The sequence below is a fragment of the Anolis carolinensis genome, chromosome 1, assembly GCF_035594765.1.
Source record: "Anolis carolinensis isolate JA03-04 chromosome 1, rAnoCar3.1.pri, whole genome shotgun sequence".
Lineage (NCBI taxonomy): Eukaryota > Metazoa > Chordata > Lepidosauria > Squamata > Dactyloidae > Anolis > Anolis carolinensis.
This window is the reverse complement of record NC_085841.1, coordinates 214,448,936-214,474,913: the sequence shown is the minus strand read 5'-3', so window position 1 is coordinate 214,474,913 and position 25,978 is coordinate 214,448,936. Positions and strand designations below refer to the sequence as shown.

The window sequence follows — 25,978 nt, the reverse complement described above, 5'->3', positions numbered from 1 at the left end:
GACATCCCCTGAAAATAAGACCTAGCGCATCTTTGGGAGCAAAAATTAATATAAGACACTGTCTTATTTTTGGGGAAACATGGTAGGAATGCACAAGATCCACTACAACTTGAACTGAGTATCCCATTCTGATTCTATCACCCAAAACTAATTTGTAGGGATTCTTTTAAGCACCATTTTAGGTTCATCAGGAAAAGGTAAGTTGTTACGTGCCTTCAAGTCAACTTCAACTTATGGCAACTGTATGATAAGCAGACAACAACAACAATTTATTGATTAGCCAGTTGGCCTTATCAAGCACAGACAATACATACACAACATGTATGATAAGTCATTTTTGGCAATATTTTGTCGAAGGAGGTTTTCCATTTCCTTCTTCTGAGGTCAAGAGAGCGTGACTTGCCTACAGTCAACCAGTAGCTTTTTTTCTGACTGAACCCAGACGTCTAGTCCAATAGTCTAGCTGCTACTCAACAAGTGTTAAAACAATAAAATTTAAAAGATTTGCACAACCACTTACTCTGTGTCAGTATCCAGGTGTTCAAAGACTTCACCTCCCATTGTTTCATTGTCTGGGTTCAAGCAGATTTCGATCATGTTGTAAACAGCATTCTGTCCCCAGTCGTTGTCCTTCCTTGCTTTGTTAAAATGCCGAAGTGCATCATTTGGTTCTCCAGTGTACCTAGGCAGGCAGTCCAACTCACTTAACAGTGTGTATGAATTGACTTTAAAATGAAAGTATAATATCCAAACTTAGCGAAGTTTGTCCTAGACATAACAGCACCTCAATCTTTAAAACCCCTCTAAGGTATGTTTCCAAAAACTAACCAACTGATTATCAATGGGTATCAGTTGGGAGTTTGGTACCTACAGATATTTTGTTACTGCAGAAATGGAAAGGTCAGAAAGAGAATGTGAATAAATGCTTATACAGCTGCTATAGGAAGTGAAATATCATCTGGCCAAGGAATGAATTTCACACAAAGTCTAGAGAAGGGAAACATACTAGAAAACAGCAGAATTGGTATATTTCCACACATTCAAGTCCATCGACAGTGGTTTGAACAGAGACAATGGTTTCCAGGTACACTTACACATATTATAACACTAGTTAACACCCTGACCTCATGAGGGTCCCCTTGGACAGTTTAACACATCTGCTTGCTAGTAAACAAACATCTAGTAAACAAACATTTTACTACAGTCACCAGTGAACAAAAGGATACATTTTCCTGATTATTTGCTTGACAGGGTTAACATTGTTATATACCCTTGGTTTTAATTGTTTTGAATGGATTATTCTATGGTTTTATTATTTTTTCAGCTATTCACATATGCATATACAATAGGATCACTGTATCTACTGGACCAGTATCAGCACCCAACAAAATCAGGAATTTTCTAGATCCTTCAAGGTAATTCTATGGAATGCTTCCACCAGAAGTTACAAGAGTTGCATTGGCAAATTCCTAGAGAAAATGCCTTTCTATGATTTTTTTAGGTCCTCTGGCACAACTCTATAGTAACTTCTGGCCATATTTGTTTATTTCAATAAGATCTGCTATTATCCAGTTCCCTCTTTCCATGGTAAGTTCAGGAATATATCCTCCATGGACATGGGGGATATACTGTACATATCGACTCTTTTGACACATATAGCTAATCAGTATTTGATTATCACATATCATTGCTCTTTAAACATAACCATAGAGCTAAAGTCAACTCACAACCTTCTGTACTAGTCTAACAGTACAGGAAGCATGTGGTCATTGTATAAACACTGGGAGGATAATGGAATGTGCAGTGAGTTGTCTCTCTGAATGTGATCAGAATGTGGATCACTGAAAGGAGAGTACAAGCGAGAGGGGCAACTGAAATGAGGTCTGCAGACATTTTCATAGCAAGCAACTACAGTAGAGTCTCACTTATCCAAGCTAAACGGGCTGGCAGAACCTTGGATAAGTGAATATCTTGGATAATAAGGAGGGATTAAGGAAAAGCCTATTAAACATCAAATTAGGTCATGATTTTACAAATTAAGCACCAAAACATCATGTTATATAACAAATTTGACAGAAAAAGTAGTTCAATACGCAGTAATGTTATGTTGTAATTACTGTATTTACGAATTTAGCACCAAAAATATCACAATATATTGAAAACATTGACTACAAAAATGGCTTGGATAATCCAGAAGCTTGGATAAGCGAAGCTTGGATAAGTGAGACTCTACTGTACTAACAATTCTCTTAATATGCTATCTGAATTTGCTCGGCTGGCATTTATGAATACAGGTTAAGAAAATAATTTCTGATCGGCATTATTTCAGTAATGTATATTTTTCAGCCATACCTACCAAAGATACAGTCCTTTGCAATAGTGAAAACCTGGATCAAGCTTTGTCCTGGGAGAGTGCTTCTCTGCCATCGAAAGGAATCTTGGGATTTCTTCTAGTTTTCCAGCCCTTCTTAAAAGGTCAATCAAACGCGACAATGTTGTATAATTGTCTGTTAATGTAAGTATATAGGGCTTTATAAAAAAGGAACTGTTTCTATCTGAAAGTTCTGTACAAGAATGCAAGGATATTAGACAAAGCCAACATAACAGTGTGATATCTCTTGGGGCATTAATACTTTCCCTTCTGCATTAAGGATGGAACCAAGTTCGCCCCTGGTGGCTCTGCATGTTATGAGGAAGGACATCTCAAGTGGAGAGCCTACTCTACACAACTGTATATAGCATCTAGATTCAGGGAAGTCATGCTATCCCTCTATTCTGCCTTGGTCAGACCACACCTGGAATACTGTGTCCCATTCTGGGCACCGCAATTGAAGGGAGATGTTGACAAGCTGGAAAGCGTCCAGAGGAGGGCGACTAAAATGATTAAGGGTCTGGAGAACAAGCCCTATGAGGAGAGGCTTAAAGAGCTTGGCATGTTTAGCCTGCAGAAGAGAAGGCTGAGAGGAGACATGACAGCCATGTACAAATACGTGAAGGGAAGTCATAGGGAGGAGGGAGTAAGCTTGTTTTCTGCTGCCCTGGACACTAGGACGTGGAACAATGGCTTCAAACTACAGGAAAGGAGATTCTACCTGAACATTAGGAAGAACTTCCTCACTGTGAGAACTATTCGGCAGTGGAACTCTCTGCTCCGGACTGTGGTGGAGGCTCCTTCTTTGGAGGCTTTTAAGCAGAGGCTGGATGGCCATCTGTCAGGAGTGCTTTGAATGTGATTTCCTTTTTCTTGGCAGGGGGTTGGACTGGATGGCCCATGAGGTCTCTTCCAACTCTACTATTCTATGATTCTATGAACTCTCCCTATAATTACATAGGTTTGCTCACTGAAATATACAATGAAGCATATTTAATGTTGGGGATTAGATTACACTATGTAACACAATTTTTGTCCCTGGGTTATAAATTTCCTAATTGGTTCTATCATAACATGGAAAAGGTTTATTAAACTGCAAAAATGTTTTGTTTGCAGGACATCGTGCAGCACATTTTGCTATAGTTTTTTAATGAATATCTCATACAGTCTCAACCAATTCAACATAGTTTATGGCAGCCACAAAAACAAAGTTTCTGGGGGATAGCAATCACTTTCAAAGTACAGTAGAGTCTCACTTATCCAAGCTAAACGGGCCGGCAGAAGCTTGGATAAGCGAATATCTTGGATAATAAGGAGGGATTAAGGAAAAGCTTATTAAACATCAAATTAGGTTACGATTTTACAAATTAAGCACCAAAACATCATGTTGTACAACAAATTTGACAGAAAAAGTAGTTCAATACACAGTAATGTTATGTTGTAATTACTATATTTATGAATTTAGCACCAAAATATCACGATATATTGAAAACATTGACTACAAAAATGGCTTGGATCATCCAGAAACTTGGATAAGCGAGGCTTGGATAAGTAAGACTCTACTGTAAGTACCACACAATTAAACAGGAACAGATTTTTTTCAAATTTCGTTACATAACGTTATGTGTCTTATCATGGTTTTAGCTAAAAGCATTTTTCCCAGGGAAATAACTTTGGAAAAATCTCTTATATTCTATACAGTTGTACCTATCAGCATGCAGCTTTACTATAAACATTAAAATATATATATAAGAAGCAACACAAGGACAGAATACTGACCTGGGTTGCGATCCAAGAGCTGCTGGAAATGAAATACTGCTTGGTCATAGTCCTGTTTCCTGAACATAAGGTCAGCCATCATCTACAACCATAAAGCAGACATGATCATTAAACAGATACTACACTTGATCTTAGCCAAAAGGCCTTTGCAGTACTGTAAAGGCCTGCTGCAATAGAGCCCCAAAAAGGCAACATATGGAAGGGCTCTGTTCCAATTCTTCCATCTCCCAAATCTCAGTGCTGTAACAGCTGTACACATCTCAATAGGACCGAGCACTGCTTCCAAGTCTCAGCTTTCCTCTTCTGCCTAAACATTTACTCACAACTCTCAGCCCCATCGTCTAAGCCCCTTTCTTACATCTTCTTATTTTCCATCCAAATGTGTCTCACATGGCTTCTGTATCCTGACAGGCCTAAATGTCCTTTCTTCCAGATCTTTTGCACTGAACAAAGGTCAAAACCGCTCACTCAGGCTTTTCCCACCTTGGCTCCAGATGCCGAATGTCACATTCTAAAGGAATCCTGCCTTGCTTAACTTTGTGAAATCAAGATGTTCTGGTAGATTAGCATCTTTGTCTTGCCATGGGCATCAATTCTTAGCCCTAAAGGGAGTACAGAATTTTGGAGGAACACAATAGGGACATTGTGTGTAAGACACACAAGGCCTAAGGAATTATGCCGACAGCCCTGTCTGTCTAACACATACTTCCTTTTGCTATTAATTTTTCTCTAAAGCACTAAATTTCAAATAAGCTGGTTTTCTTCATGTCAGCCTTCTCAACCATATACAGACATAGGAAACATGATGGCCTGGACTGTCAGGATGCTTTGAATGCAATTTTCGTGCTTCTTGACTAAACTACTAGAAGTAGGCAATGATTTAGAACTGCATAAACAACATTAAAACTGTTTTTCCCCATATCAGGAGCAACTTGAGAAATTGCAAGTCGCTTCTGGTGTGAAAGAATTGGCCATCTGCAAGGATGTTGCCGAGGGGATGCCCGTATGTTTGATGTTTTGCCATCCTTGTGGGAGGCTTCTCTCATTTCCCCGCATGGGGAGCTAGAGCTGACAGAGGGAGCTCACCCACTCTCCCCGGATTCAAACTACCGGCCTGTCAGCAGTCCTACTGATGCAAGGATTTAGCCCTTTGTTTAGCCCACCGGAGGCTCCAGGGGATTAATACTGCTATGCCATCAGTAAGAGAGTGCACATTTGGCCTTAATTCAACCCAGAAACCTGATCCATGGGGCACTACTCAGTTCACTGCAGGGGGTGAGCTATCTTTGCCTGCAGCTTGTATTTCTGCATTATTATTAATCTTATTATGTTTATTTATGCCCTGCTTTATCTCTCCCGAAGGAGACTTAAAGCGGCTTACAATTAAAAGTATGACTACATAATTTAAAATAGACACATATGCAAACATTAAAACAGAATTAAAAATAACAGTATTAAAATTCACAGTTAAAATCCACTGAAACATATTCAAAGCTAAAAATCGTAGCACCCCTGACTTGTTTTTGAAAACCCTTTAACATATGTACAGATAACCAAGAAACTATCATTTTGAACTTTTAATTCATTGAGACAGACCCTCAAGTCTTGGTGGTCTGGGAGCTGCATGTATCAGAGACCTGGGATTGTTACCCCATTATAGGCTGCAACTAAATTATCTATGTACTAGAGAAGGATCATGTAGCTCCATTAATATCCCAAGCATCTATTATTAAAAAGCATTCTTTGATTCCTATCAGCTCTTCTTCCTTCTCATTCACTACTGTTGAGAATGTCTAAATCAGTATCATTGCGGTCATATAAGACAAGGATTGTGGACCTGAGGAAAGTTCTGGTGGCATCATGATACCAAAGGGAAAAGTTATAAAAAGTAGTAAAAGGAACCCAGTATTTCCCTAATGAGGGGCTACTGTGGTTTCAACATTGAACAAGGACATTTGAGACCATAGTTTGAATCTCCACTTGGCCATGGAAATCCACTAGGTAGCAAGACATCCATTCTCAGAAAGAAATGGCAAACTGCTTCTGAGTAAATCTTGCTAAGAAAACCCCATAATAGATTCTCCTTAGAATTGCCATAGATCAAAAATGGCTAAAAGGCACAGAATAACATTTCCTTAGTGCAGGAAATAAATACGGTGTAAGCGAACTAACCAAAGGACTATCAGAGTTACCATTTAATTTTCTCTTCTTTAAAAAAAAGAAAACCCAAAAATAATTTGACTAGACTGCATAACTTACCATAGCAGCAGCTGCATTATCTGGATCATTCTTCAGCAACAGTGCACACTGACGCTGGCAGGAATCCACATCGTCGTATGCAAGGTACAAGCGTGCAAGTTCCAGCATCACCTGAGGATTAAGAGCAAGGGTGCAATTATTCGTAATTCCACTCTCAAAGAAAGCAACAAGTAATTTCAGCAATTCCCTTCCCCATGGGAGAAACTCTTTGAAGACTATATATAGTACATCCTTGGTATCTACTGGGGTTTGCTTCTAGCCCTCTTCCCGCCAGATACCAAAATCAATGGATGCTTAAGTCCCATTATATATACAGCAGAGTCTCACTTATCCAACATAAATGGGCCGCCAGAACATTGGATAAGCGAATATGTTGGATAATAAGGAGGGATTAAGAAAATCCTATTAAACATTAAATTCCATTATGATTTTACAAATTAAGCACCAAAGCATCATGTTTTACAACAAATTTGACAGAAAAAGCAGTTCAATACACAGCAATGATATGCAGTAATTACTGTATTTACGAATTTAGCACCAATGTATTGAAAAGACTGACTACAAAAACATTGACTATCCGACTGTGTTGGATAATCCAGAACATTGGATAAGCGAATGTTGGATAAGTGAGACTCTACTGTAATGTCTTAGTAAAATGGTAAAATTACTGTTTGTTTGGGGGACTTTTTTTAAAAAAATGTGTATTTTCAAGCTGTGTGTGGTTGAATTCACGGATGCAGAATCCTAAAACTGGCTGACTGTAGCTCAAACTGCAGATGTTCCTTAAAAGCTGCACAGTTTTCACAGTTTTGAAATCATATAGTTTTCAACGACTGTGAAAACAGTGCAGCTTTCAAAGGCTGGGGTTTGGAATTTACACTGTACAAAATTTGAATGTATTTCTGTACATTCTTTTCCTCTATAGAAAATTGATTCACCTGTACAGAAAATGTATTCTATGGAGAAAAAATCCCAAAGTGTAAATTTTGTACAGGATACACTCTGAATTGTGGGAGTCTCCTTCATCCAGAACTCTCCCTGTCAAGACTTCAATGACATGTAAGAAACATGCATTTCAAACATCTTTTCAAATATTCTTTTCATGCCTAATTAAAATATAAGATGTAAATTCTCTGCCATTCCTATGGTAGAAGGTAGTGACAAAAGTGTATTATGTCCAGCCAGGCTTTTTAAAGCGAGACTTAAAGGAAGACAAAGACATAGCTGTATTAGCCTGGAATATCATTTTCCAAAGGGATCTTGTGGCATCTCAGAGACTGACAGAATGAAGTTGGTTGCATAAGTTTTCATAGATTAAGTCCATGCATCTGAGGATGTAGTCTAAGCCCATGAAAACTTATACAACCAACTTTGTTCTCTCGGTTAGTTTCTAAGATGCTATGAGATCCCTTCACTTAAAGGGAAACGGTTCCATCTTGGTGCTCAGCTGACCTTGTTGTCTGTCTCACAATAAACAAGAGCTTCTTTGTAAAATTTGATTGCTTTCTCGTAGTTCCGTTGGGTAGCTGAATGCTTTGCTATCTCTGAGCAAATTTCAGCTGCCAGTTGCTTCTGCATGGGAACAGCATCCAGCTGCTCTATCTGAATCCTTTTCAGTACTTTGGCCTGCAAATCCCGAGCCTGATGGAAGAACAAGAAGAATGGTTTAGGGAAAGAAATAATGCACAGAGAAAGAATTTGAATTGAGTCACACATTTCCAGAGGACCTATTTGCTTCCACTGAAGTCAGGGTTGCATATGAGTTTTCTCTTCATGTATGCAACATGAGAGGCTGCAATCACAGAGACTATTGGTCTTTTAAGCTCAGTATTATCTATACCCCTGGTGGCACAGTGTGTTAAAGCACTGAGCTGTTGAACTTGCGGACTAAAAGGTCCCAGGTTCAAATCCCGGGAGCGGAATGAGTGCCTGCTGTTAGCCCCAGCTCCTGCGAACCTAGCAGTTCGAAAACATGCAAATGTGAGTAGATCAATAGGTACCGCTCCAGCGGGAAGGTAACAATGCTCCATGCAGTCATGCCGGCCACATGACCTGGAGATGTCTATGGACAATGCCGGCTCTTCGGCTTAGAAATGGAGATGAGCACCAACCCCCAGAGTCGGTCACGACTGGACTTAACGTCAGGGGAAACCTTTACCTTTACCTTTTATTATCTATACCAGGGGTCCGAAACTAAGGCCTCAGGTCAGATGCAGACCTCCAAGGACATTTCCTTGCTGCCCACCCTAAACTTTAGACTCAAGGTTGCCCTGAATCTGAAACAACACACAACAACCACAACCCTAATTAACTTGACACTCTCAGCATCCAAAAGCAGGCCCTAGTGAAATTGATTAAAATTATTCTTAACTTCAAATATTGTATTGTTCTTGCATTTTTTTGCACTACAAATAAGGTATGTGTAGTGTGCATAGGAATTTGTTGATTTTTTAAAAATCAAACTATAGTCCAGGCTCCCAACACTGGGTGACAGTGAAGCGGTCCTCAGCATTAAAGGATTGAGGACCCCTGTTCTACATTTACTGGCAGATAATCTCTTAGGTCCCCAATGGTTGTCTTTTTCAGATCTATCTCAAGTTTCCATAGACATTTTTCTTGCCAAGCACTCACTTTTGGCCTCTCAATTTGCAAGTGTGCAAAGAGGCCAGGTTACTGCTTATGACTAACTAGCAGGACCACTCTGACAACCACCATGTCAGACTATAATAATATAATAATTTTATTCTTATACCCCACCCCATCTCCCTGAAGGGACTCGGGGCGGCTTACATGGGGCCAAGCCCGGTCATCAACAATATAAAAACAAGCAGTAAAACAAATCAAACAACAATAAAAACAAGTTATGAAAACACATAAAATACATAATGATAAAATCATGGATAAGATCTGTAGGAAACTGGGCCAAAGTGCTAGTTATGTTGATATCATCAGGGAGGAGTGGTTATCCCAAGTGTCATAGCCATCAAAAGTGCTAGGAGAAGCGTACATACGGGACTATTAGTGGAAGGCGACAGGTCATCTTACTAGATCAGTTGTCAAAGGCCTGCTGGAAGAGCCATGTTTTCAGGCTCTTCCGAAAGGAGAGAAGGGTAGGAGCCTACACAGAGAAGCCATTGAAATCCACAAGCATGTGGACAATTTCAATAAAAAAGAGGAAACAATGAAGCTGAACAAAATCTGGCTACCAGTATTTTAAAAACTCTAAAATCAGGACAGTAAATAAAGAAGAACACTCAGAAAACAAAGCAATTCCAGACAGGAAACAATCAGGGCCAGCTAACACCTCCCAACAAAGGATTCCCCCAGGCAGGAAGCAGCCACCTTGAAGGTGAAAGGCTATTCTATGCTAATGAAGGTGGCCAATTGCAACATTCACACCTACCTCAAACAGACAAGAGTTCTTTCTCCCACCTTGGACACTCCACAGATATATAAACCCCACTTGACTAGTTTCCAACAGACCTCACAATCTCTGAGGATGACTGCCATAGATGCAGGCAAAATGTCAGGAAAGAATGCTTCTGGAACATGGCCATACAGCCCGGAAAACTCAGAGCAAGCCAGAATAATGACTCTGCTGATTTAACACACCTTGACTACTTTTAATGTCAAGGCCTCTTAATGGAATAGGGATCCATATTGACTGTCATTAGTGAAGCATGGCATTGTTTATTGGAAGAGGCCTACATAATGTGATGATGGAGGGAGATAGTCAAATGTATTTATGTGTTAACGATAATAGCCTCAGATAATTTTTAATTTCATGCTATACATTAGTATTTTTTTTATTTATATTACTTTTACCCCGCCTTTCTCTCCTAGGAGACTCAAAGCACTTTGATTCCACTTTAACTATCACAGGGTTTGTAGTTTGGGCAGAGACACCAGAGGAGCATTCTGGTCAAAGAAGTGAAGATTTCTTCCCAACTACAAATCCTAGGATTCTTTAGGATGTTGGTATGAGCGTTAAAGTGGAATCATGCTGCCATAATAATGCTATAAATCTGTACAGTAGAGTCTCACTTATCCAAGTTAACCGGGCTGGCAGAAGCTTGGATAAGCGAATATCTTGGATAATAAGGAGGGATTAAGGAAAAGCCTATTAAACATCAAATTGGGTTATGATTTTACAAATTAAGCACCAAAACATCATGTTATACAACAAATTTGACAGAAAAAGTAGTTCAATATGCAGTAATGTTATGTTGTAATTACTGTATTTACGAAGTTAGCACCAAAATATCATGATATATTGAAAACATTGACTATAAAAATGGCTTGGATTATCCAGAGGCTTGGATTAGTGAGACTCTACTGTATTTATAGCATACATCTTCCTTCTATGGCAAGAATTCTGAAGTACCCAGATACTATTCTTCATTCATTCATTCATATAGCAATATGTATATACACATAGTGCTACAAAAAAGGAGGTACAACAGACCCCCATTCCAATATATTAACACTCTAAAACAGACACAAGGAAAGCAGATATATGGCGAAACAGGAGAAAACTATGTTACTATTTCAATTGCACAGACTTTGTCTTACTCAGTCCTGTACTCCTGTACCTGTTGTAAAGAAACAACAGCATCTTCTATCCTCTCCATTTTGCTGTAGACTTTTGCAAGAAGAATTTGGTACCTGACGTCATCCATTAGAGAGGATAAATCATTTGCTTTGAAAAAGAAAAAGAGATATAATTTGATATAAAACATTGGAGCACAAAGTAAGCACAGTTGTGGGTGAACTACACATGAGAGTTATGAAAAAAGTTCCCCAACAAAACAGCTTCTGGGTGTAAACCAGGTGAGTGAAATGACACATTCTTTCTCTTCCTTTTTTAACCAGCAACTAGTACAGTAGAGTCTCACTTATCCAAGCTAAACGGACCGGCAGAAGCTTGGATAAGCGAATATCTTGGATAACAAGGAGAGATTAAGGAAAAGCCTATTAAACATCAAATTAGGTTATGATTTTACAAATTAAGCACCAAAACATCATGTTATACAACAAATTTGACAGAAAAAGTAGTTCAATATGCAGTAATGTTATGTTGTAATTACTGTATTTACGAATTTAGCACCAAAATATCATGATATATTGAAAACACTGACTACAAAAATGGCTTGGATAATCCAGAGGCTTGGATAAGCGAGACTCTACTGTATATGCAATCATTTAGAGCCTGAACAATATAGAACTGAATGCTGAATGTAGTAAACTGTGTGGAGCTGTAAAGTTTGTGCAAACACTGTCCAACTCTGATTAACTCATTATTTACCTTCAATGTAAATGTGCTTACATATCCTTCCAATAATAATAAATAGAGTAAAATAATAAATGTAATAACAATAATCTCAGTAAAATAATAAATGTAATAGTGACAATAATAACAGCATAAAATAAATGTAATTATAATAATAGAGTAAAATAATAAATGTAATAATAACAATAATAATAGAGAAAAATAATAAATGTACCCTATATATGAGTATAAGCCGACCCAAATATAAGCTGGCCAGGACCCTCACTCAAATATAAACCGAGGGGGGCTTTTTCAGCCCTTAAAAAAGGCTGAAAAAATTGGCTAATACTCGAGTATATATGGTATCTATATATATAAAAGAGTGATGGCATCACGGCAGCGGACAAAACAACAAAAGTAAACACCCCACAACCTCGAAAATTGACATCACAACCCCTCATCCATGCCTCTAGGTTGATACAACAAAAAGAAAAGAAAAATAAATTCCTAATTAGAGGGAGAGGAATAATAGTTTTTATCCAATTGCTGCCAGTTAGAAGGCTAAGCTCCGCCCACTTGGTCTCCTAGCAACCCACTCAGCCCAGTGTTAATAAAATAATGATAAAAATAAATACAAATAATACAATAAAAAATTATGAAAAACACTAAAATAATTAATACAATAAAATACTATAACAAAATGACTAAAAATAATACAACAAAATAATAAAATATAATAAATAAAAAAGATAAGTGACAGTAAAATTAATTTAAAAAAATACAAATAACGTCAAATAAAAATTCCACAACAAGTTTTAACCGATACCACCACCACTTTGCCACAGCAACGCGTGGCCGGGCACAGCTAGTATAGATATAAAAGGAACAAGTACATACCAGACTCATGATCTAAAACTTGCTGAAGCACATTCTCTGCTTTGTCATACTGGTTCAGCTTCAGCAATAGCTCAGCCAGGTCGTAAGAGAGGAAATTATGCTGGCCAGTTTTCAAAGCAGCTTCATAATAGCTGATTGCCTAAACAAGCCAACCAAGAAACATTGCATCTAAATATTCTATCTGACATTTGCGAAACATTTCAGGAAAATCTAAAAATAAATAAATATATAAATATATAAATAAATATTGTGATGATAATTATTAAAATAAATACAGTAGAGTCTCACTTATCCAACACTCTCTTATCCAACGTTCTGGATTAGCCAACACATTTTTGTAGTCAATATTTTCAATACATTTTGATATTTTGGTGCTAAATTCGTAAATACAGTAATTACTACTTAGCATTACTGCATATTGAACTACTTTTCCTGTCAAATTTGTTGTATAACACGATGTTTTGGTGCTTAATTTGTAAAATCATAACCTAATTTGACGTTTAATAGGCTTTTCCTTAATCCCTCCTTATTATCCAACATATTCGCTTATCCAACATTCTGTTGGCCTGTTTATGTTGGATAAGTGAGACTCTACTGTACTATGAATTGGAGAACAAGTAGCCCCATTCCTTCTGTTACATCAACATTTGCTAGCAGATATGTCCTTGATCATGCCCTTCAGTCCATTATACTCATCACAGATCACTTAAGCTGTTAAATCATCTGCTCTCTTTATAGCTTTACTAGTACTTGGTGTTGGTTAAGTTTGGTCAAAGGAAGCATTTTTCTCTTTCGTCACCTAACCATCCCCCAGAAAGGACCCTTCTAGTAGAGGCCTCCTCAACTGTTTGGAGCAGTTGGTCCCTGGACCAATGTTGATTTGTGAGCCGGCTTCCTTTCTGATGAAAGTATTCAGAAAATAAACGGTTGTAATCAATGGGCACAAATTATTTGAGAAAAGACCTGCAAGTCCTCATTCAGCTTAAAAAACATTGGTTTAGAGGATTCTGAAGGAAGAGGAAACTGGAGTTAGGAGATGTAATGTTTATCTAGACATCATATTAACATACATGTATGCATCCCTTTCTAATCTCTGTATTGGATAGCATGATGCCACTATCCTCTTCTTCAGGGCAAATTATTTTTTTCTTGGGACTGTCAAAATATTGGCAAACAGACTAGGAAGTCAAATAGTGAAATGCAAGCTATCCATTTCAATAATCCAGTCCTCTTCAGCCTGGGCTTCTCTCACTGTATTGGTCTACAGCCATCACCATTCCTAGCCAGCATGTCCATGAAAAGATTTAAATTGTATGTCATGGAATACAAAGGGGGACATGCTGAACAAAGCTGGTATAAGTATTTCAGATTTTACCTTGGCATAGTTGTGAGTCTTAATTAAAGCATTTCCAATTTTATGAGCCAGTGCGCCATCTCTGGGATTTTTCTTCAAAGCCTGTTCATAAACCTCTAGGGCTTCTTCAGGCTAGAAGACAACAAATGAAATGAAGATTATACCATCTGACTACACTTAGAAGACCTGAAATAGATCTCTAACAACTTCTCAATGCTGAAAACAGGTCTATTAGTAGTGGGCTGACTGAACTGTGACCGAAACAGCACATTAATCACTTTCAAGCAAGGAATCAGAGCAAACCTGAATCAAAAACTACAATGAGCCATTACTTCTTTCTGAATCACAAACAAGCCTTCAGCTATTAACTGGAAGTATCTATTGAACCTGAATCAGAGCAGAACCAGAAGAAATAGAGACTATTGTTTTAGAATGAGAGCTCAACCAAACAAAATAACTTAGTTATTTTGGTTATTTTGTTAACCAAACAAAATAGTATGGAATGATGTCTGGTTCCACCAAAACCAAAATCAATACACGAAATTAAATGATTTCATTATATATTTTAGGTTTGTGGCACAAGTTTTAACATTCAGCCCAGTTCCAGAGTTGGAACTAACAAGAAAAAGGCAAGAACTAAAGCCTGCTCCCCTTTTCTAGGTTTGGTCAACATGCAATTTACAAAATGTAATGGATGAACAAGAAACATACATGGTAAATAATGCAAGAGTATAAGTCACATGAAACAGAGTATGTTTGGTGGGCATAAAATTATCTTTACCTAAGCAGTACGATAAAAAATGTATAGATAAATACAAAGTGAATGATATATTTGAAAAAGAGCCAACATGGAAGGCTAGGGGGCATATTGAGGACTTAGAGGACTTCAATTTCATACACCGCAGTCAGTAAAAAAAAAAAATCAACTTTGTGCCTCTGAATACCCTCTAGGAGGCACAGACAGCATTTTGGCAATGCTTTTAGCTTTCTCCCCATTTCATGTCTAGAAGACAAGTTTCTAACACAAGAGATGAGTGAAGTTTACTTTGATTTTACTTCCTATTTTAAAAGAAGACCTCTCTTGGGATATATTGATTTAAGATGGCAATAATAATAATAATAATAATAATAATAATAATAATAATAATAATAATAATAATAATAATCTTTATTTATACCCCTCCACCATCTCCCCAATGGGGACTCGGGGCGGTTTACATGGGGCCATGCCCAGAACAATACAATATAACAAAATATAAATAAAACAACAAATCATAACGCCTTAAACAATACAATAAAAGAAAATATACACTACAGTAATCAAAATCAAAGAACAGTAGAACAATAAAACCAAGGGCGGGCCACATGAACACTAAGTTAAAACTCGGGGTGAGAAAGGAAGTAGGAGTAAAATGTCCTCAACATTTCCTAGAGTGCATTTAGTGTTGCACTTTATCCATTCCTGAATAAAGTCTAATTGAGGAAGCAAAAAATTGGGCCAGGAAAACAGAAAACAACGCACCATTAAAAACTTTTCCATTAACCTTTGTATAGTTGGTTACTACAGGAGCAAGAAGCTATATACGCAGTGTATGCTTACAAACCTATCTCACAATGTAGATAACTATTACCTAAATAACATCTCACTGCATCTGAGGAAGAGGAGAGGAAACAAAGCCCTGTGATCTTTTTCCAGACCTTTGTGATGCTAAGGTGAATTCTGGTCTTATCTTTTCGAGGAAAACTTTGTATTTTTATTTTACAAATTTTCACTCTTAAACATTTTCCACTTGTAACCCCTTTCTACCTGAGAAAGTTTTCTATGACCCCATGTATATAAAATAGGTATTAAAAAAACATTTACTGAAAATAAATCAGCATTTGCAAGGCTTGCTGAACAGGCTATTTTTTCCTTTTTGTGGACTACAGCTGAAAAGAATCAATTGCAAACAGTGAACATGGCTGCTAACAGATTTGTGTAAATGGGTGTCGTTCAGAAGCCTTTGACTGTTGCCACTTTTTTCGTGACCTCAACACTGAGCTAAGGGGATGCCATTAGGTGTTGGGCCCCAAGCAGTGGTTTAGGTCATTTCTTTTCTAACAATATGTCCATTCTCTAGCCATAACCTCCCACTGTTATAAATGCTTACCTCCTGGATATTCATATATGCATCACCGAGGAGCAGAAAAGTGTGAGAGCTTGGCATTTTCTCCACTAAATCTCTATAAAAAGAAGAGGAAAAGTACTGGTTTTTTTTGTTTTTGGGTTTTGTTTTGTTTTTTGCTGCTGGTGCAACAAGCTACATTTGTATATCCACAATTGCTCCTTATTTAGTTTAGCAAGATTAGAGGAAAAATATATGGGATCCTTGCTATCTCAGTTTTCATCTAAATACAGCAACTTGCTTTTTTGTTGATAGTAGTCTTACAACATCTCAGTGTCAAATAGGATGACATGACCCAGACACGAGATGAAATCTCAACTTTTAATGAATAGAGCCACTCCTGAGTTTTTATGCTGCTCGTTCCTACTTCATTGACTTTTGAAGATTTTGCTTCAATTTTTGCTATGTTTGGTTGAAATAAATCAAATGGAAAAAATGCAGTGAATACAACTAATACAAAATTGTTAGAAGTGGAAACTTCTAATGTCACAGACATGCCAGAGAAAATGAATTCTTTTAATGGTTAAGTATTATGCTCAAATGTGAACATGTTACAACTGCATGTATATATACAACAGTGCTTCCTAAGCTACCTAATGTGAAGGGCCAACAATTTCTTTTAGTGTGGCAGGGCCCAATACTGAATTGGTCTCCAATATTTCCTTTTCCCCCTAAAAAGTATCCAGAGCCAGCTGCTGATAGCTTTTGGACTAGCAATAGTCCATGAACCACAATTTTCAGGAGCACTAGTTTAGGAGAAAATGTGAAATATAACCAATAATAATAATAATAATAATAATAATATAACTTTAGTTTTATATCCCACCACCATCTCCCCGAAGGGATTCAGGGCAGCTTACATGGGGACCAAGCCCAGCATAAACAAAGTTTACAAGCTAAGACACAATTAAAACATAATAATAATAATAATAATAATAATAATAATAATAATAATAATAATAATAAAACATAATAACTAACACCCACCCCCATAAAGAATACCAAGAAAATTGTTAGGAAGAATGTCAAAATATGGGGAATTTAGGTTATTTTCCCTCCAAGTGTTATCCCTTTTTTAAAAAATGGTTAATAGAAACAATCTGTGTTTGTATTTCATTATCAATACAGAGCGACAAATCCAATATTGATTTCGAATGCCGTTTCATCACACAGTTACTTTTTGCTGGAAAAAAAACCCAGAAAAGGAATATGATGTGGAACTATTATTTTTGATAATAATATCAGTTCTCACCTATAACAGCTTGCATATAGCTTCTTGTCTTTCCTGTACTCCAGGTAGACCTGGGCCATTTTTTCTTTGGCTTGAACATAATAAGTCTGCTCCGGGGTAATATTCCTGAGCATAGTCAGTGCTCCCTCCACATCTTCTTGTGCAAGAGCTAGATCTGCATTAGCAATCACAACTCTCAGTTCTTCAGGAGTGCCAGAAAATTCATTGATAGCATCCTGGAGGACTTTAATGGCTTCATGCTTCAAAAAAGAAGAATGTTGTTTGGTCAAATGCATGTTTCCATGCCTTAATCACTGCTACGTTCCTCAAGACAGTAGTTTCAGGGTTCTGGATAAATCGTCTACCCAGGAACCAAACTTACTGAACTTCATCACAGGTTTCACATTAGCCATCTTTGAACTATAGTTTGCTGGCTTGTTTAAAATTAAATACAGCTAAATGGGAACTATCATTCATACATACACACATACCATAATACCTTTGTAATTGGGGATACAGTACCCCTGCAAAAGTGAAAGATCTGTGAATTTTTAAAAATGATTGTTTACTTGGTCCTCCAGTGCACCTTTATGGCCATCTTCTTGCAGATATTGAATACAAGAGTGGCACTGGAGGACCTAGATATTCCTGAAGATAACATATTAATCAAATCCACAAAATTTATTTATTTATTTATTTATTTATTTCAATTATTTATACCCCGCCCTTCTCACCCGAGGGGACTCAGGGCGTCTTACAAGTGGCAATTGATGCCGTTACACTGATATACAATAAACTAAAATGATTAAAACAGTTAAAACAGTCATAAAATAGTCATAAAATACAATATACAAAGTTAATCCTGAAAATTAATCCTGAAAATGAGAGGTGACTGTACAATACGCCACCTTCCTTCCAAAATGGAGTCTAATGTAGTTCATAGTATTTCTCTGAATGTGGCAAGCTGAAGTGGCAAAAGTGTTTGAACTCCTCCTTCCAACCTTGCAAGAAAAGCAGGAGTGGGGAGGTGGCTCATTCACATTTCATTAAGTCAAAGTTGAGCAAAATAACAACACATAGACAATCTATCGCTGTTGGTACCATGATGACAAATCCTTTGGAGACTTAAAAATTAAAAATCCTAACCAGTGTCTAAGTTTGCAAATTACACTGAAAGATTATGTACAAGCCTTAAATATGATCATATCATACCTGTTCACCATTCAAACGATGAGCCTCCACAAGTTCGAGGTAAATAGATACACGGTCGCTTCCATCTATTTCAATCTTCTTTGATTTAGATTTTGAAGATGATGCAGTGTTTCTCATCCCAGGCAAATTCATTGCCATTTGCAAAGTTTTAATGGCTTCCGTTATTTCACCCATCTTTATTTGGGCTTGAGCTTTTATTAAGTGGTATACAGGATGTTCCCTAACCTAAAGAAGAACAAAAAAAAATCATTCTATGTACTGTGTTACTTTCCAGAAACAATGAAAAGGAAAGAACAGTGAAAGCATAATATATTGCACACACTTTACTGCCCAAATCTGTATTATCATTGCTATCATCATAAGCACAATTTTTTCCAATTTTTTAAATTACAGATTATGTTAAACCAAATAAGAAACATACTACATAAAAAGTTATCAGGAGAAGGCTGCACATTTCAGTACTCTCTGCCCTGCTTTCCAGTGCTCCAGAAATGGGAGAGGGCTGTTAGGATACAAATATAGGATTTGGGGATCACTGCTAATTACCATTATTATGGAATGACTGTAAACATGAATTGGAACAATTGCATAATAATTATTGAACAGAAGCTAAGACTTTATTGTTAAAACTGAATAAAATGATTCATTGACTTGGAGATTCATTCTAGAAGGCAGAAATGCTAAGTAATGTCCATCTTATATTATGTCCTCATAGACTTCAACGACAGTGGTGTATCTTCTGTAATGAACACTGAACAGAGTGAATGCTAACACAACTTCTGATGGCCATGATCCAATGATATAATTTTGATTCATCTGGCACAGAGCTTTCCAAACATTGTCGGGACACACTAATGTGTATCCAGTAGTTCCTAGATGTGTCGCATGAAAAATGCTCTGCCCCACCCACGACCCCCACAAACAAAGGCTGATGCTGTCCAGGTGTAGGTCCTGTTATAATTTTTATAATTTGCATAATTTGTTGATTGGGTTGCAGTAATTGCCACCAAAATGGATAAGTTTCTAATTAAGAAAAGAAAATCTGTTGATAATGATGTTTGTGATGAACCACGTCACGGCTATAGAGGAAACTACACAAGAATCAATTGTAGTACGTAAGTGTATAGGAAAAACTTGAAACCTTGTTTATACAGTAAAGACTATATGAAACATATATATATTATTCTATATGTCTATCTATCTATCTATCTATCTATCTATCTATCTATCTATCTATCTACAGTAGAGTCCCGCTTATCCAACGTAAACGGGCCGGCAGAATGTTGGATAAGCAAATATGTTGGATAATAAGGAGGGATTAAGGAAAAGCCTATTAAACATCAAATTAGGTTATGATTTTACAAATTAAGCACCAAAACATCATGTTAGACAACAAATTTGGCAGAAAAAGTAGTTCAATACGCAGTAATGCTATGTAGCAATTACTGTATTTATGAATTTAACACCAAAATATCACGATATATTGAAAACATTGACTACAGAAATGCGTTGGATAATCCAGAACGTTGGATAAGCGAGTGTTGGATAAGTGAGACTCTACTGTATCTATCTATCTATACAAACACACAGTATGAAACTCTTATGAGGAGTAGGTTTAAACTCTGGTTTGCTAGTAAAACAGAATGACCATGTTGTGAAAGGATGCATTTCTAAAACGTGTGTCACCAACATGAATTTTTTTAAAAAAATTAGTTGTTTAAAGCTACGGACAATGCGATTGCTATTGCCCACTTTTGGTCCAAAACTATTTAGCTATTTGTGATTCCTTTATTTTATCACTTTTAAACTTATTTATTATGCAATGCTTTTGACACGAAATAAATAAAACCAACATGAAAAGTTCTGAAAGCTCTGGTCTAGCAGGATTTTTGATGTCCTGACCATCTGCAAAAAAACAAACAAAAAACAATAACAACAACAACAACAAAAAACCTGCAGCCGACAGAATACAAACCCTAGTATTGGCAGTTTCATTTATCCAGTTTCAACAAAATATGTCCTTTTAAAGCATTTTCTAGGTCCTCTAGCACATTCTTGGGTCCAAACTCCTTCATTTCAATAGGGTTTGGTATTATCTAAGACTGAACATATCTACACAAAGTCTGAGAATATATCTCCCACAGATACCGGGGTTGTACTTAATAACAGCTCTGGCAACAAGTCAAGTGTGAAGTGAAACTATAGCATTAGATTTTCTAACCACACTCACTTCAAAGTTGTAGCTGAGGCAGAGCTCCAGAGACTGAGAACAGAGCTTGAAGTTGTTTTGCGACAAATGAACTTGGGCCATAAGGAGGTGAGCATCTGCGTATGAAGGATCTTGTTCGATGCAATGCTGCAGGATACTTTGGGATGCTTCAGAGTTACCTAATTAGGTTAAATACACAAGATAAAAAAGAAAGAATAAATTGAATCCATTTGAACCCTTCAGAAAATTAAGGGGTGTAATGGAAGGTCAATGAGGGGAGCTCAAGCCCCAACTTTACAATGAATTCTGCTACCATGAAAGTAGACGCCCAGCCTTCTATCGTCACTTTCATAATTAATTTCTTTTTCCTCACATCACAAGTAGCTAAGTATTTAGGGAGCTTCAGGAGCATTGTTTAAATGCCGATAGTTTTGGTAGTTTAAGTAGTAATGGAACCATAGGAAAAGCATGCAGCTTTCCAAATATTTGGTGAACTGCAACTCCAACCTTGCTATTATCAATGGTGGCAGGAGCCGTCGGTGTCATAATGGGTTAAACCCTTGAGCCAGCAGGACTGCTGACCAATAGGTCGGTGGTTCAAATCTGGGGACAGCAGGTGAGCTCCCTCTGTCAGCTCCAGCTCACCATGCGGGAACATGAGAGAAGCTTCCCGCAAGGATGGTAAAACATCAAACATCAGGGTGTCTCCTGGGCAATGTCCTTGCAGACGGACAATCCTCTCACATCAGAAGCAGTTTCTCAAGTTGCTCCTGACACACACAAAAATATCAATGGTGGCTTGGGCTGATGCTGGTTGAAGTCTAAATACACCTGGAGGAGCAAGTGAGGCTTAAAGATAGTTTGTGAATTGCAATTCACAGAGCAAAACATGTTTTCTAAGCAAGCATTATGTTCAAAATTAGACATTACCTGCCAAATATTTCACCTTTGCTGTGAAATAGGCAGCTTGCTGGAGACCAGGAACTGTTTTTAACAAAGTTTCAAGGACAGATGCACATGGTTTAAGAAGTGGTGAAGGTGGCTGTCCTGGACCTGCAGGCTACAAAGAAACATGTTTATTGATAAAATTATTTAAAAGATAATCTCTCTCTTTCTCTTTAAAATACAGTTAAGACAGGATTTCTACATTATAATTCATATAAAGCTCCATCTGATCTCTGATGTGAAATCTGGTGTGCTTTCATACCAATCTGAGCACCCTCAATATGCACCACTGATATTTTTGTAGAGAAATTACTGAAAAGCATATGTATAAACAAGAAACAAAATGATACAAGCTTCACATTCTATTTGATGGGCAACATTTTATTCCTTTTCAAAAGCCCTTTACATTTCATCCTATAAGAATGCAGGTCTTCTTCAGGAGTTGCAGGCAATAATTTTAATACATACAGAAATAACAGTTGACCATGCATAACTCTTCTTTTTGTTACTGAAGGGACCATAAGCCAGAAAATAGTAAACTTTTGCCTATGTGGCTTTGCCTCTGCATATGCCCCTCCCTTCTTATGAGCTGGTGCTTTTCTCCAGAAAGTTCTAAGGAGAGAAGAAAGCTCAGAGTAAACAAGTTAGGTCATTGGTATCACTTGTGCCAAAGTAGGTGTGGAAGGTGAGGAAGAACCTCAGCCGTTGGTCAATTTTAGATAAGCCAATATATATATTCTTTGTTAACTGCTACACACATTGCAGCAGCCATCTGCATAGTACAGATCTATTGAAGTGGATGTGTACGGCTAGTCTGCCTTCCTATAGCTATGGTGAAAATAAACTTTGCTTTTTGCATCTCTCACGAGACTGGGTTTTCTGCCTGATTTTCCCTCCTGTGCCAGGATCCATTGAAGGTAATTGTCTTACATTACCAGTACTTTTTAGTCACGTTTGGACCACTCATATTATACCTTCTGTATGTATCTATAAAATTATTAAAACTCAACTGAATTTCATTCACAGGTTTTTCAGGCAGTCCTCCAAGAGAGGTCTGATCAAGACAAATTAGTGTAGTAATATTACTTTCTTGTATCTTGTAATCTCCCCATCCAAATCCATAAGAAAAACACTTTTTATCATCTGCAGCCACAGAGCATGAGGAATGGTCAATATGCACCTAGCTATTTTCATATTGCTGAATGCACATAGTGACAAGCATCCAAAGGGCTATCTGGGGTTCCTTCAGTTGATATCATTGCTCTCAGTTCTTCTATAGGAAAAGAGCTCAATGAATGTTTGCTGCAGGAAACACCCAGGATTTTCTTTGGGGCGGGGGGGGGGGGGAGAGCTGTAGTTGAGAAAATGTAGGTTTAAGGATAATTGTAGTTACTGCATAGGTAAAGGTAAAGGTTTTCCCCTGACATTAAGTCCAGTCGTGACGGACTCTGGGGGTTGGTGCTCATCTCCATTTCTAAGCTGAAGAGCTGGCGTTGTCCGCAGACACCTCCAAGGTCATGTGGCCAGCATGACTGCATGGAGCGCCGTTACCTTCCCGCCGGACCTATTGATCTACTCACATTTGCATGTTTTCGAACTGCTAGGTTGGCAGGAGCTGGGGTGCTCATTCTGCTCCCGGGATTTGAACCTGGGACCTATTGGTCTGCAAGTTTAGCAGCTCAATGCTTTAACACACTTTGCCACCAGGGGCTTATAGTTACTGCATAGTCCTAAGTAAATTTCAAATTCCTCAGTGATGAAAAGAGTCAGCTATGATACCACTATCCTTCATTAACAGGATGTTATTATGCTGCACATCATATAGGACTAATATTATTGGTTCTGATGGGCTGAAATATCACAGCCCAACAAAAACATTTTTTCTCGGTTTCTTGGTTTTTAGTCTTGTTTCCTGGGGGCGCTGATTCTGAAAATTGCAATGGATAGACCACACCAGCTCTAGTTTCTTTGATATTATGGTTTTCTTTAGGTGAACAGATGGTGGCTGGTAGACAACCTATGTTCTACAGCTCAAAAACTAAAGTGGATATGGGGAAACTGGTGCCATTTTTGAAATCAGCCAGTGAAATATATCCAGAAACAGGTCTAACATTTGTGGCATGAAAATGTGTTGGGGACAATGTATTTATTGGGCACTCTTGCTGGTGTCCCAATGAACATTTCTGCAATTCAGCAACCAGGTTTCTTAGAACTTCTGCTGCTTAGGTAGGTATACTCAAAGGTATGTTAGATAAAAAAAAGTTATGTCCCAAAGGACAATTTTCAAATTCTGCTATCAATAATCTGTTTCTTGTCCATGCCAATTCTACACACTAGATCACAATGCATTCCATCACACTTTCTTTCCATTTTTGTAAAAGGTACATGTATACATTTCCATCAGCTACATATTACTGTTTTAATCTCTCTCTCTCTCTCTCTCTCTCTCACACACACACACACACACACACACACACACACACACACACACACACACACACATATATATATATATATATATATATATATATATATATATATATATATATATATATGAGATTCTGAATGTAGTTTTTTGAGACAACTGTATTTCAAGAACTAAGCAGCAAACAGTCTGACGGACACCTGTGCTGATCCAAGAAAATCAAATCAAGTCTCCTGCATTCCTAGTCTGGTAAAGAAAGGAACTTTTGATAATTGAAAAATAGACAAAAACATTTAAGTAGCTGAACAAGATCAGCATGAATCCTTCACATGGAACTGTTCATTACCAAGTCAATTTCACAATCATCATTTCAATAAATGATAGATTGTATAGGAGACTTCCTTCAATATGAAACCTTTTTGATTGTGCACAGGTGAAACCATAATCAAAGTTATTTTAGAAGCAAAAGAATTTTAGTGCCTTACCTGCGCAGGGCAAAAATTAAGATACTCTTTTATAATTTCTATCAAAAAATCAGGATTTAATTTTTCAAAATATTCTACACCAAGGGGCAAGCCACGCAAGCAAGAAAAATGAATATCAAGTACATCATTCAATAAAGTAATAACTTCCTCCTGTCTCTTGTGTCTCTTCAAGGCCAACACTGCACGCAAATAAGACAGCTCCTACAATAAAATAAAATTAAATTATATAGAGTAGCTGCAGTTTTTCCCAGTTACAATTAGTTGGTTACTTGACTATTGCTGGTAATTGAAAATAACATCCAGGAGAGCAAGTGTTAACTCAGAATTGCTGATCTGCCGGATTTTTCCTGGTAATGTAATTTATAAATTTAACATCTAAATCATTTTGATGTGAAAATAACAATTGCTTAAATTCTTCTTACGTTCATAATTTGGATAGTGCTACATTTTACAATATGAAATTCTATGTCTGATATCGAAGATGGTATAGTGGTTTGAGCATAGAACTACGACTCTGAAAACTTAGGTTTGATTCGCTATACTGTCACAGAAACCTACAGGGTGACCTTAGGGAATCACAACCTTTCAGCACCCCGAAAACCCCATGACAAAACTCAGAAATAACCTAAAGATAATAACAGCATCTGGAAAAATAGGTTTATTAATCTTGGTAGGTATCACTTTACTCCCTGAAGCAAACAATATGCTATCACCTTCCCATTCTAGTCTCAGCATTCGGACCAGCAGCTGAATTTTACTTAAATGCAAGAAATGGAAACACCATCTTCTACCGCAAGTGAAAATAGTAGGTAAACTATTCCGCACAGATTTCTCCTTCAGAACTAACTAAAGCATTTGTCAACAGGCTCACTTCGTTTTACAATTTAATTGCTCCTATTTAGATCTGAACTAAAAAAAAACACCCAACAAATTATTTGTCTTGAAACCAAAGAGCTGAATTCTGCTCTTAAGAATTAAAATCTACAAGGAGAAAAAAAAAGTAGTTAAAGAACATTGAATTGCACAGGCAATCCGATCAGAATCAAAGGATTTCTAGAAAGATTGTTCTCTTACTGCTGATTTTCCAATAGACTGCTGGATTTCATTCAGGAACTCCAACTGCTGCTCTACGTCATCTAGCTTCCCTTCCATTAACTGGCTTCGGATAATACCTGTAAAGCAAGTAATTTCATTTTTATTTCATTCTACGAAGAATATTCATTTCTGGTTTCCTTTTTCTGGTGGTGGTGTTGAGAGTGTTAAATAACCTTGTGCCATGAGCCCTTATCCACTGAGATGGAGTGTGGTTCCAGGATCCCTGTGGATAACAAAATCCGGGAAGGTCAAGTCCCACGGTATACAATGGCATAGAAAAAT

At 37.4% G+C, this 25,978-nt stretch overlaps 1 protein-coding gene across 2 annotated transcripts in view; it reads right to left on the bottom strand.

Moving 5' to 3' along the window:
• ttc21b (tetratricopeptide repeat domain 21B) overlaps positions 1-25,978 on the bottom strand; it is a 67,108-nt gene that overhangs the window by 11,635 nt on the left and 29,495 nt on the right. For both annotated transcript variants that reach the window (XM_062969211.1, XM_062969212.1), the window contains 15 exons: positions 25,676-25,773; positions 24,602-24,802; positions 21,677-21,806; positions 20,768-20,925; positions 18,538-18,762; positions 17,347-17,585; positions 16,080-16,152; positions 13,951-14,061; positions 12,576-12,714; positions 11,002-11,108; positions 7,862-8,050; positions 6,410-6,520; positions 4,151-4,232; positions 2,357-2,507; positions 521-682 (listed from right to left, as the gene is read on the bottom strand). In XM_062969211.1, coding sequence (XP_062825281.1) covers positions 521-682; positions 2,357-2,507; positions 4,151-4,232; positions 6,410-6,520; positions 7,862-8,050; positions 11,002-11,108; positions 12,576-12,714; positions 13,951-14,061; positions 16,080-16,152; positions 17,347-17,585; positions 18,538-18,762; positions 20,768-20,925; positions 21,677-21,806; positions 24,602-24,802; positions 25,676-25,773 — 2,176 coding nt within the window. The remainder of the gene's footprint in view (positions 1-520; positions 683-2,356; positions 2,508-4,150; positions 4,233-6,409; positions 6,521-7,861; positions 8,051-11,001; positions 11,109-12,575; positions 12,715-13,950; positions 14,062-16,079; positions 16,153-17,346; positions 17,586-18,537; positions 18,763-20,767; positions 20,926-21,676; positions 21,807-24,601; positions 24,803-25,675; positions 25,774-25,978) is intronic.